This window comes from Pteropus medius, unplaced genomic scaffold (assembly GCF_902729225.1).
Source record: "Pteropus medius unplaced genomic scaffold, Ma_sr-lr_union100, whole genome shotgun sequence".
Taxonomy (NCBI): Eukaryota; Metazoa; Chordata; class Mammalia; order Chiroptera; family Pteropodidae; genus Pteropus; species Pteropus medius.
The window spans coordinates 1,069,070-1,083,188 of record NW_024347732.1 but is presented as its reverse complement, the minus strand read 5'-3'; the positions used below and the strand labels follow the sequence as shown (position 1 = coordinate 1,083,188).

At 29.5% G+C, this 14,119-nt stretch overlaps 1 protein-coding gene and 1 pseudogene across 6 annotated transcripts in view; both read left to right on the top strand.

Moving 5' to 3' along the window:
- The window catches only part of TRIQK (triple QxxK/R motif containing), a 102,310-nt gene that overhangs the window by 62,614 nt on the left and 25,577 nt on the right, over nucleotides 1–14,119 (top strand). For all 6 annotated transcript variants that reach the window (XM_039877108.1, XM_039877104.1, XM_039877106.1 and 3 more), the window contains one exon: nucleotides 3,627–3,708. In XM_039877108.1, the coding sequence (XP_039733042.1) occupies nucleotides 3,648–3,708 (61 nt within the window). In that variant the 5' untranslated portion in view covers nucleotides 3,627–3,647. The remainder of the gene's footprint in view (nucleotides 1–3,626; nucleotides 3,709–14,119) is intronic.
- Nucleotides 13,181–13,299, top strand: LOC120614330 (uncharacterized; annotated as a pseudogene).

The following is a 14,119-nucleotide window of genomic DNA, read 5'->3' as shown; positions in this document are numbered from 1 at the left end:
TCTATCCTCAATTTATTTTTATGTGTGGTCTGAAATAAGGGTTCAGGTTTTTTGTTAGTTTTTTTCCCATAAGGATATACAGTTGTTCCAGCACTATTTGTTGATACCGTATTCATTTTATTTCATAATATGGCTGAAGGGTGAATTGCAATGACTATGATTACTTTCCTGGAACACAAGTTTTTGGGGTTACACAATAAATCTTCTGTAGTTACTTTTCTTATGAATTTTTGTGTCGGTGTTGCTAGTGATCAGAATTTAGAAATCCCCTTTTCACATATTCAAGTTTTTACATATTCTTTCTGCAGCTATCAAAGAAATAGATTTGGTGAGGTAAAGATGAAATGGTCACTTTGCTTCCTGAAAACATTAGGAAGACTACTATTTATTTTTCCAGTTTTATATAATATCAATTTATTCATCTTTTTAATGATTTATCTCAATCATCTCAATATGTAATGACATATACTATGTAAACATAGTTCACTTGGATGCTGTACCACACTTTGATAGTCTTTCAAATTAGCTATTTTCTTCACATTTTAAATATGGAGAATTATCTCTAGAGATCTGAATTATGTACCCTTGCTTGAAATATTAAAATGTAGATTCTACAAGTGGGAAAATATGGAAGAGACATTTAAAGTAAATTGAAGAACATGAGTAAGTTCATGAAAATGTGAATGAGCCTGTCAAAATCATGGAACTAAAAGCTGGATTTTTGGTGCATTAGAACATTAGTAGGGAATGAATAAGAAACCTGGGTCATTAATGGTTCTTTATACTAAGGATTTTTGCTTTATCTAGGAAATAGGCCATCATTTGAATGAAGTATGTTAATTACATGATCAGTTATGAATTTTTAAAACATTACTTTGGAAACAATGAATGCATAATAAGATCAGGGATTAGTGTCTTCTTTATTCACTACTTTATTCTTCCCAACATCTAGCATGTGGTTGTATTTTCATGATTGGTTTTCAATCATGATCCAGCCATAACCAAATATTTTTTCTGCCTATTTATAACTTCATACTTAAGTAAGAATTTTCTTAAGTCATGGTCTATGTTTTAGCCTTAAAAACTGAGATTATTACTTTTTCTGGAGTTGTGGGTTGTGGGTTTTTTTTCTTTTAATTACCTGTTTTTTAATGTTTGTATTTTAATGTCACAGTCTGGATTGAATGCTTTTTCTGGAAGCAGGAATATGTGCTTCAGGTTTTTCTTTTATTTCTTTACTCGTTCTTTCTAGATTTCATAGAAAATGTATAAATGAGCAACAAAATAACTTGGTCAAAATGTGATTGACTATAATTCTATAATTCTTTGTTTTTAAAGGTGATATATTATGCCTAAAAATACATGTGGTAAATTGCTGTATAGTTTAAGAAAGGATATTAAAAACAAAATGCTCTGATATTGTCTTGAGTATAAAGTTTTAATTAAATAAAAAATTAATTATGAAATATTTTAATATTCTATTTAGATATTAAATAAAATTAGCATTTTCTTACTTAAGTATGTGTTATCAAGTTTCAAGAATGTTAAAAACTTCTCTGATGATTTAATTTGAAATTCTTACAGCAAAATTCATAAATAATAAATATTATCTTATTAATCCATATTTTAGTTTAGCTAGATCTCAGAGCAAGTTAGCTCCTCAGAGAATGTAGTGTTCTTTATAAAAGAAGGTGATGAGATGTACTCTCCAAGGAATTAAATTGTGAAAACAGTCTTGATATTGTACATGCTAATATAAATCTGTTATTCCCTTTCCACGTCTATCACAATACATTTTAAATTGTGGCTAATCTTGTATGCAAATAGCTGTCTTATTAGAAATTGAAGCTGTATGTGCTAATGTCTCCCTGGATTTCTTGGGAGTTTGCTAACTATCAAAACAATAAAAATAAGTGGTGATTACTTGCAAGGCTTTGAAGAACAAAGAAAAGTCAGAACATTTTAGAGGTTCTAGATGTCTGAGGCATTGACAGTTTGCACCTTACACATGAATGGATATCTCTTTAGTTCATTTAAAATAGCCTTAATGTTTTTATTAGGAAAGTAAAAGTTTTTTACCTTCTTGTGTTTGTTGCAGCTAATAAAATGTGAATCACTTGTACATGTGTGTTCTCTAGGCACTTTTGTTTCAACATTTGGTAGAATGTAATTTTGCTTAAAGAATAGAATATGACAATTTCAAAGACAAAAATAAAATTTAAATTTTCAACATTGCAATTAGGGATTACCCATCACTAAAAAGAAGAAAAAAATAGGAACAAAAATATAAAACATGTTTCTTTTTAATGTATTTCCTCAGGTGATCTGAAACAATAGGATCAGAAGAGAGAGGAACATCTCTTAATGTGTTCTTTGTCTCTCTTTCTCTCTCTCTCTCTTTTTTTTAAACTAAAAAGTCTTAATGGACCTTTGTTCTTCAACACCTTTTTCACTTTTATTTCCTACTATTTGGCTTTTAGAATTTGATTTTTCCAATCTCGTTGTCTCCAAATTATTGAGTTCTGTATTCCCTTATATTTTTGCTTAAACACTGCTCTCATTTCTTGTCTGACCTCATCATTATCTTGTTCTAGAAGCAATGAGAAACAACTTCTAGGCACCAATCTGGGGAACACGTAGGTTTGTAATAAATACACCCCACAAATGTATAATGACTCAATCATAAAAAAGTTCATTCCTTTTTAAATAGAATACGTAGATGGTATACAAGTTAGAGAGAGTACCCTCCTCCAGCCCAGGCTGACCAAGGTTCTGTGTTCCTACAAAGGTACCCCTAGGGTTTCTCTAGGGATCATTTCCATTCTAGCCAATTAGAAAGGTAAAGAGAAAGCAGGATTTAACAAGAGAGATTTTTAATGCTCAGGTCTGCAAGTGATACACATCTCTTCCATCCGCACTTTCTTGACAAAAATTCAATTACATATTTGAACTGAAGCTAAGAAATACAGTATAACACTATGCAGGAAGAAAAGGAGAATATGGATTTTGATGAGTAGGTTGTCTCTGCCACAATATTTAAACTCAATAAGAATTACAGGATTTGAAAGATGTCTATTAAATAAAAAAGTACATATAATGTATGTAGTAAGTATGAGAATATTAGTAAATTGTAGTAGTTTATACTGTGTACAAAAAGAGGCAGAACTAGAACTCAGATTCCTGCACTTTTATTACCTGTGTCATGTTTTTTAAAACAAAATTAAAAATACCTGAGATTCAAACTTTAGCCTTATTGTATGGCATAGTAGGTAATTGGAAGAAACATACTATTAAAAGTATGCATACAGCCCCAAACATCTGAATAAATAGTACATGATTTTCACATTTTCAGATAATGCTCTCTAACAGTGTGGTTTGACAGAGTATTGATAGTACTTAATAAAATATTACCAAGATCAAATGATTGGGAAATTTAATTACCAGCAATTGTACCCTTGATAATTTATTTGAAAGAATTTTGTATTCTTTACTGGTATCTAATGGGAATGTCAAAGGCATTTTTATCCATTGCTTTAAAAATGAATTCTATGAAATAATTATTCCTGATGTTTGTAGATACTCCTTTTGATTATTTAGGACTTCATCATAATTTTCTTTCTTTGCAGAGGGCATTTTGGAGATCAAAGATGGGTAGAAAAGATGCCTCTACTATAAAACTTCCTGTTGATCAGTACAGAAAGCAAATTGGTAAGCAGTGAATTCCCTTTGATACTTTCCTGCAAATTAAGATAAAGAGAAAAAGCAATTAAGTGTGGTATTAAGAAAGTAACTTTTCCTTAATACATGTCATAAACAGAATATAAATAATGAAAGACTGTATATAGAGTTTTTAAGGAGTAAAAAATAAGTGCAGACTTGCCTACCAGTGGAGAAATACATTATGTGTACTTGTGATTTTCAAAGCTCTTATAATTTTTATTAATTTAATAGAAGCAAAAAATATTTTTATTCTTAAGGCTAGATGTTTTTAGTCAGTATTTTAATATTATAATCCATTACATATTTTATCCATGTAAAAAACTTTTAATTCTATTGTCTATTAATGAAAATTTGATAACCCTAAAATTCTTCATTAAAATTTTACCTTAATAAAATGGTGGACTGGAGGAAAGTCCGCTCATCAGCACAGAAAGATAACAGGAAGCTTGTCTGTTTTAGACTATGCTCTAGATGCAGGATTGTCTACCCATTCTTTTCAAGAATGTATGTAGTATTTACAAAAACTTATCCACACCAAGTCACACACCAAGTCCCCCAATTTTAAAGAATCAATATCCTACAACCACAACTTTGTACAAAGTGTAATAAAATAGAAATCAGAAGCGAAAAAGGTAACTTCTCCTTTCTCACTTCCACTCTTGTTTTTTACATGTTCCTTCTCACCATTCCTACCTGTTTCCACTCCTTTGGAAATTAAAAAAAAAAAAAAAAAAAAAAACTCCTTATAAAAAGAATGATAAACAAAGATGTTACAATAAAAGTCAGAAAATAAGTAGAAATGATTGATATCAAAAGAATATATACCTATTTCATAAATATGATACATAAGGCACACTCCATAAAGGAAAATATATTTCTGCAAAACAAAAAGATGCAAAGTTAAAAAATATTGAAAATGCATATAACCAATTGTAATTTATATGTAAAAAAATAAATCCCTAGAAATAAATAAAGTAGTCTGGAAACCCAATAGTAAAATGGGAAAAAAGATACAAAGAGGAAAATAAAACAAAAACAATTATTACAATAAAAATGAAATTAAAGAGTCTTATGTAAAGATCTAATTCACTTGTTATTTATCTAACTGGTAGTCCAATAAATGCAAATTAAAAAGCAGTATTTCTTACTGGATTCATTCCTTGAGGGAGGGTTTACGATGTTTGGTTTCTTTTGTATATCCTTTATTTTTTCACTTATGGGATGGCTTATGAATAAATAGTGTGAGTTATTTTGTTATTTATATATTTAAACAGAAGGACTGAGTTACCAGACTGAAGTCTCTGATCAAATGGGATGTGCTAACCACATAAATGAAGAATAACCATATTGTGGATCAATCCACAATCTAACTCTTAAATATACAATCCTTAGAATTTTGACAAGTATACTAACCATGTAACCACTTATGCCACTCAAAATATAGAACATTTCCATCTTCTCAGATACTTCTTTGTATCTGCTTCAAATTAGTTTCTACCCAACCCCGGGCATGTAACCACTGTTCTGATTTCTATCACTATATATGAGTTAGTTTTTTTTTTTTTTTCCTATAAAAAGACTGCTAAGATTTTTACTGAAATTAAATTTTATCTAATAACCAATTTTGAGACTAGGCATATTAAAACTCTAAAGTCTTTGTTCTGTAAACATGACAGATCTTTTCTTTTATTTAGTTCTATTCATATTAATTAGAGCTAAGGAAGAATTAGACAGAGAAAGCAGTATAATTGTGAAGGCTCAGATTTATTCTTATATTAAATTGTTCTGAGGGTGCCGTGATATGCATTATGTTCCTATACAGAGTTCTCTTTCCTGTTTTACTTCCTCTTGAAAATGTAAGGAGGCACATGATCTACCTGTCTCACGGGGTTCTTATGAAATTCACAAGAAGTATTAGAGCAATTTATAAGTGTTGCATGGATATAAGTTATACTGTGTGTACTTTGCAAATACAATACTCATGATCAAAGCAAATATACTAAAAGTGAAATAGTGAGTGTATACTTTTGTTTACTCTTTTTAAGAATTAGAAGGTACCGTAAACCTGAACTTACACTTCTATCACTGATACCATTTCTTTTAAATGGAATCCTATGCAGGTGTTTTCCAGATATGGTCTAAAATGTGACAAAGGAATAAAAGAAGGAATATACCAGATAAAATCTGAGTACAAATAGCAATGGACTGAGTATCTAGTGTTTTTGTGAATATTAAAGTTATTAATAGCTAATTTAGATTGCTAAAACAATTTCACAAAGAATAGTGGCATTATATATATATATATATATAATGTTTCCTTTTTACTAAATCTCATTATGTAAATATCACATGGTCAGTCAGTAATTGTATTTGGCAAAACCAGTGCCATTTTTTGAATGATGATTTTAATGTCATTGTTTGATATTTATCTTTGCTAAAAGTTTTGCATTTTCAATTTTGCACTAAACGATAGTGATTAATGGCTTTCATAAAAGCCTTTTTTACAATATTCTTTGCTCATCAGATGAGTTGACACTGACTGGAAGCACCTTTAAGTTATAGATCTTCATAGTTTTAATTATTGCAGCATGATCTTGAAATGTTTAGTGAACTGAGATGAAAACCTCATTTTCAAGGCATAAAAGTAAGAAAAACAACATTTGGAAATATTGCTGACTACAAAGGAAAATAAATTGACTTGGGCCTTCTCATTTCTTCAGAAATAATTTTTTTAAAATAGGTTTTACAAGATCAGCTAATATTACATGCATTCTTCTAGAAGTAAATGATTTCAAAGTTGGAAAATAAGAGAATTTTAAAAACTTTTAACATAGTTAAGAGAGTTTATAAATAGATGTTATTAAATATATCAGGTCAAATAATATTTATATGTGCAGGTGAGTTATGTAAAAATACAATTAATTACCTGGTAAAGCTGTATTTTCTTATGTAAAAGAATTAACTAACGATTATTAGGCATCTTGTGCTGGGCACATCTTGTTTTATCCTCACAGCAGTACTGTGATATAGGAACTATTATTATCTTTATCATTACAGATCAGGAAAACTCAGCACAATTGGTTAAAGAATTTCCCCAAGGTTCTATAATTGGTAAGAGTTAGAGCCAGGACATGAGTCCAAGAAATTGACCACAGAAGCCCTACGTCCCTGGGCCAAAGACTATTTTAGGTGATGGCAGATGCAAAGATAATTAAGTCACAAGATCTGAGTTCATGAAATTGACAGTGTAATAGCACTATATCTATCATGAGAGTCTCAGATAGCTCCACTCTCAATTTAGAAATACAAAGACAAAAATATAATTTTTACATTTCTTAATTCTCTATATATTTATTACATTTCTTAGACATTATTATAGCTTATTCAGTCAAAATTAATATACGGTTGTACACATATTTACCACTTTCTTTTTTTAAGTCTCTTTTATGTCCCAGACCTATGATCCTTGAAATCATTTTCTTGGTGCTTGGTGGACATTTTTTCAGAATTTCCTAGAATGTGTGCCTGCTTGTGACAAATTCTCAGTTTCTTTTATAATATTGGCATACCATTTTTGAAATACATTTTCTCTGGCTTTATTTTTATTTCTTTTTGTGTTCTTTTGACACATGAAAATATCATTCCACTGCATTTTGACTTTTATTTTTGCTGCTGAGAAGTCAATCTAAATTTTACTTCTATTAAAATAATGTAAATATTTAAAAAATATCTACTGTAATTTCCATTTTTAATTGATATTAATTGTAGTATATCTCTTTTCTTTACTAATATTAAGTGACATGTCTAATTTAGATGTAATAAGCATTAGCTTTTGTTACTCTAGATTCTATTGTTTTCTTTTTTCTATAAATTCTACTCTATCTTTTGTGATTCTTTATCTTTTTCGGTAATAATTTAAGTTTAATGTTTTGCTATTTATTTTTCAAAACTTTTTTACTAATGTATTTATTTAATGGATTTATTTTCTTCATTATATCATTGGCATCGTATTTAGAGCTTTCTTGAATTACTGAATTATATATGTTATATATAATTAAATACATATATATAAGTAGATATATAATATAGATATATATGTATTTTAAATTGATTTTTAATCTGTTTTTGTTCAGAGAATACTTTCAGTATGTCAGTTTTTGATATTAAAGCTTCCTCTATTGCTTAGTAGGTAGGTGGTCAATTTTGTTAATATCTCTCTATCTTTGAAAGAAATAGCTATTCTTTAACATTGGGATGCAATACTGCTTATGTTAATTGTGATATTCAAATTTGTTTTGTATTTTACATGAATGTTTGAATTGTCATTCTATGAGAAAAGAGAATTAAAATATTCTAAGACTATGAAGACTATGGAGCTGTCAAAGTATTCTTTTCAGTTTTTGCTTTATATATTTAGAGGCTATATTTTTGTTGCGTATCATTTCTAAATTGGTATATATTTGTGATAATTCCCCTTTTCATATTAAATAATAACCTCCTTATTTATAAAATGTTATTAAGTTTTTTCTTACAGTCCTTTTGGCCTTATAGTAATATAGGCAAATATCTTTCTTTTGTTTAGTATTCTAGTATTTTTTTCTATCTAGCTCCTTACTATTATCTAGACCTTAACACCATTTTAGGTTATAGACTTAGTCTACAATTCTTTGTTTTTAAGAAAGAAAATATAATTTTATATTATTTATTGTGAATGAACAAAATAGATAGCTTTCCACATTTTCTTTTGTGTTTCTTTTTTTTGTGGTAGTTTTTCCTTGCTAATGTTTACACTAAACTTCTTTTCTGAAAATTTTTAAAGTTTTATATTCAATTTCTCTCTCTCTTTTAATTTTCTCATATTTTATCTGTCATATTTGACTTAATGAATTCTGAGTGTATTAATATCTTTATCATAAACATTATAAAGATTTTTAAATCTTTATATCTGATTAGTCATTCCTGCTGTTCATGTTTTCATTACTTCATTTTTCTCCTGTTTTTAACAGAACAATAACTACAATTTTATTTTTGTTATTAATTACCAATAATTACTTAAATCTAACTTTATGTTTGCTGTCTTTACTAACCAATATATTTTGTATTTCACATCTTCCTTCTCTTGAAGTTTCTGATCCTTTGCCTTCATGCAAGTATCTATTAGCAGCAAAATTCTCAGTGTTTGCTTACAAGACAGTATTGTTAGATTGTACTCATACTTGATTTATAGTTTAGCTGGGTATATAATTCTAGTTGACATTTACATCTACTCAGAATTTTGAAAATAGTGTTCTATTCATTACCAGTTCTAACATTTTTGATGAGAAATGTTGTCATTTCTTTTAGTTATATTTTGCTCTCCTGTTTTTAAGATGTCTTCTTTAATGCTTTTCATCTCAAATTTAATGCATATGTTTGTTTAATAAAAAGAAAAACAAAGGCTTGTGATATGATATGCTTCTTCATCCTAAGGATTCTTGTCTTAAGTTCTGGGAGGACTTCAGGATCTAATTTATTTTTCTTTAGTAATGACTGTCTCTTTTCTCTCCTTTTGGAATTATTTTATGTATAAATTAAGTCTTCATATTGCAATATCCATATCTCTGAAGATCATTTTTCTATTTTTTCTATTTTTATATCTCTGTCCTATTCTGGGTTTGTTATCTCTCAGACCTATCTTCTCTTTGATTAGAGTTCACTGATTCTCTCTCTCTTTCTCTCTCTATCTGTATCTCTCTCTCATTTACTTATTGCTATTTCTAATTTGCACCAATGGATATATAATTTCATTGACCTTTTTTGTCAGGCGTAAAAGGTCTATTTGATCATTTAGAATTATTTTTTATTCTATTTCTTTGTTTTTTTCTTCTATTATTATTTTAAATATCAATTTTATATATTCCTTCAGATTTTTCCACTATTACTTCTTGTGGTAACAACTTTCCTATTTGTTGTATTGGCTTATTCTACCTCATGCTATTGTCTTCTTCTTTTCCTTTTTTCAATCCCTTTATGTTTTATAATTCTGTATTCAACCTGTTTTTGTTACTGTTTTTTCCCTTTATGAGAGTTCCAGCAGTCCGAGTTGTGAATTATTCTTACAGAACAATGTCCTGTTTACTTACTGACAATAGGGATATTGTAGATTTTAGACCATTATTCTGCATTTATTTCTTGGCCTAATATTCTTGCAATTTGGATCTCATGTTGGCTTGGGTCTAAAAAGCTTAAGATTTGTATTTCTCATAGGAGACAACTCGTTTCTCCATACCCAAAGCTTAGACGAAGCAGGAAGATTCATTGCTATTTTTCCAAACAAGCACAGATTATTTTTCTGTCTTTTTTGTATGGCTTGGTCAGTCCTCTGATTACCTTAACTTTATCCATATATCTTAGTTTCGGCTCCTTTCTCACAGTGGCACTGTACATGTATGGACCTTAAAAGTCAATGTGCAGCCCTCTTGACATCTAAAACCAGGCACAAATACACCACTCATGACCTCCACACCTAGGGCTATCAGAATATCAGCTGCAAGTAGCTGTCTTGATTTGAAGTTTTTGTTCGTTTGTTTGTTTCTGGGATTTGAACATTTCCTTCTATCATAAATGCATGTATGTATGTGTGTGTCTATAAATATGTACACAATTAATTTTTATAGCTTTACAGAATGGGTTTTTTTTCCCTACTGTTTCTATATACTTATATAAGGGAAGGGTGCACCTCAGCTCAATCTACCATGATTTCAGAACTGGAAGTCTTTTGAACATTTTATTAAACCGATTGCATGTACCACTTTCTTTTTACCTTGTTTTAAATATATGTATATAAATAAATACATATGAATAAAATATATAAATGTATAAATATGTAAATATATACATTTAAAGAATGTATACACATATATAGACATGTATTAAAATATATATACATGTACTTAATATGTATAATATAAATATATACACATATAAGTGTGTGTGTGTGTGTGTGTGTGTGTGTGTGTGTGTGTGTGTACACCTACTGGGATTTAAGCATTCTTTCAGGCAAAAGCTCTAATTTTAGTTTTGCATACCTAATGATTATCCTTAATGATAGAAGGTATTTAATAAATATTAGTTAAAATAATTAATAAAACAATCTCCCTAATTCTTATTTAAATTACATATACCCTTTGCTTAAACTACTCTTTATATTAGTCTTAAATGTTCTATCATTTCTCTTAAAATAATAAACAGTATCTCTAACCAACTTGAAAACTTATTGAAATATGCTGTTGTTTAACGTTGATGAAGTTTGTATTTCATCAACTCTATGATACTTTTTGTTGTTTACCTTTGGTTTTATCTCTGAAACCTCACGGGCACGTTGCATGTAGCAATTACTTAAAGAAAAAAAATGTTTGTTGAATTTTTTTCTTTTTTGGCTAAGTGCAAACTAACAATTGACATACTTTATAATATTTTCTATTTAGCATTTCCCTTCATACATACATTGTTGCTTGTTAGCATATTTAATATGATTTCCTGGGAAATTAATTTATATCTCATGACAACTTGTTGGTTTCTCTTTGTAGTAACCCAAATCACAATACTTGTTTCTTAGTACTTTGTGTGGTGTTAAATGATGGTGTATTCTTTGCAACATATGATTAAGGTCCAAGCATTGAAAAATTATCATTGGTTCGAGTTACTTCTATAACATAATTTTAAAAAGTTTGCACGAGATTTCATTCTAAGGATTGATGTACCACCTTCTTCTCATCTGCCCAGATATTTCTAAATAATTTTGAGAAAAATACTTTTTGCAAACTTTACTTCTATAGATACCATCCTTTTTTTTTTAAGGAAATATGTGGCATCATTTTGTATGTCTGGCTAAATAGAAAGGTGTACTATGCTGGTGATAATCCACTAGATCTATATTTTTTATAGTGTTTTTGGTTTTGTAATAATTTTGTTTTATTTTTTATCAACTTAACATTTTCATTTTGCCTGTGACTATGCCATCTTACAGCTATCAAAAAGCAGAGCATTTGTTTATTGACATAACTGCTGAGTTTGCTATAGGGTTCCATAAGAAAGACTTGACCCTTGCTTTTGTAATGAGTTTTCTACAATATCTGTAGTTTTTAATGTAATAACTAAAAATTGTGTTCATATGGTATTTGGAAAATGGCTTTATATGCCAAGTTGTATTGCCCTTTTATATGTAATATTGGTAATATTAGAAAAGTAAGATTCCAAATAGTGTTTTGCTTTCTGAGGAAGCAAGGAGGGATTTGGAGCAGTTAATGAGAAATTATTCTAAAAGTGTTGAAGGAAATATAAAAATCTTTACTGTTTATTAAAAAGTTTTCATTATGTCAGTATTTTGGCATGCTGTAAATAACTCTTCCAATAATTCCTTTTCACAATTACATTTAGATTGCAAATTTTTCAAATATCTTGACTCTTATCTCTTTGCTTTTCTATTCTATCTTAATTTTGTGGTCTATATAAATGGACAATAAATTATATATCTTTGTTATAGAGATCAGACAGTGAATAGAATTTGGTAGACATCCCAGACGGAATTATGATTGAATGTATTTGTGAGATTAAAGAACTGAATTTACTTTTTTCTAATTAAAAGCAATTAAAGATTTCCAGACACAAATAAAAGACAGTGAATTGAGGAATAAGTGTAGAAGCAAGTCCATTTGCAGGTGAAAAGATGTGCCTTTGAAGCAGAACCAGTTGTATTTTTATTGAAAGAATAACAATTTAGGAAGCTTTTCTGCATGTGCTTGCTTGATAGCATAATGTACTCATAAGAAGCTTATGCAGTATTCAGAAAATAACAGTGCATTAATTTTTAAAGCAGCAAAGGCATAGGAAGAGCAGTACTGCCACATGATGATAATGAGTGTGGCTAGTATAAAGTCAACTGTTGAGAAAGAAAAAATAATGGACTTCTGAAAGATGAACATTTATAAAACAATAACCAGATATTCACATGATAACAAGCTTACGTAGTAATATCAACAAAGGGCAAAGATGAGATCTTGTTTCTAGGCAAATCTAAAGAATTGAAAAGCAAGAGCTAACAGCAGCTAAGTAATCTATTTTTTTTATTAAGGAAACTATCAGTAGAACCATTAAAACTGGCTATTGCCATTAAATATGAAATAATTCATGACATAAACATAGGTTTTTATGGTATATTAAATAGAGCATATAAATTATATAAATTAATGTAATATGAGGAATGGTAAGTGATAATGTTGATACTAAAATATTTATTATCTTTATTAAATATGTTTTTATAGCTACTTGTGGTTCTTTATAGAGACAATACCCATGCTAAAGTTAAATATATTAATTATACTGAATTAAGAAAGGAACTTTTAACACAGGTAATATCTACATATTAGAAATAATAACTGAAAATAGCTTTTTAGAGTATTCTGTTTAAAAAGCCATACTGATCTATAGTCATGCTACCCTGACCAAGCCCGATCCCATCTGATCTTGGAAGCTAAGCAGGGTTGGGCCTGGTTAGTACTTGAATGGGAGACCACCCAGAAAGGCCAGGTGCTATAGGTGTAAAACATAAAAAAAAAATAAGGGATCGTAAGATGACAAGGTTCTTGCAATCTGTGAGGTCAACCAAGGATTGCCTCACCTAAAAATAAAAACAAACAAACAAATAAATAAATAGCAGATACTATACAGATTGTCTGTAAAGTATGTATAAATAAAAAGTATGAATATGTATGACATCATCTTTGCTATCAAAAATCCAAGAAAACTTTGAAAATTCTTTTGCATCAGTTTTTTTTTTTACTTATGATTTTGCTTTTAGTTGATACTGATAATCTCTGTTTAAGACTTGGAGAAGAAAATCCTATTGATTATGTACTATGAATTTTCATGCATATATTTTCAGTCTGTGTTTAACAGGAAAACTCAGAGACAGACTCGTTTGATTTGTTAAAGTTGCTTGAATTGGGAAACCAGAGGGCTACTGAGTCCAGAGCTCGTGCTTCCTGTGCCTCTCAGCCAATAGACTGACACAGGAGTTGGGTTATTTTGAATAAGCATTTATTGTCAGAGCACCTGTGATCTGAGAAGGCTGCAGATTAACACCTTCAAAAGTGCTTCCCTTCACAGTCCGGCTTAATGTATTTAAGGGAAAATCTGGGCATCATTCCTGGGGCTGCATGATGGTTCTAGGGGATCTGTCGTGCTTCTTGGAGTGGTTTCTCTGGCAATGTGGTCCTCCAGTAGCGTTAGCAACACAGGAACAAAGATGGGAGTAGTTTGGAAAGAATGCTAAACCAGAAGTATTGTGATCAGTAAGCCTAAGGTCATTAATCATGAGTTTCAGGGCAACTTTCTATGGCAGGGAACATTCTAAGTTCAG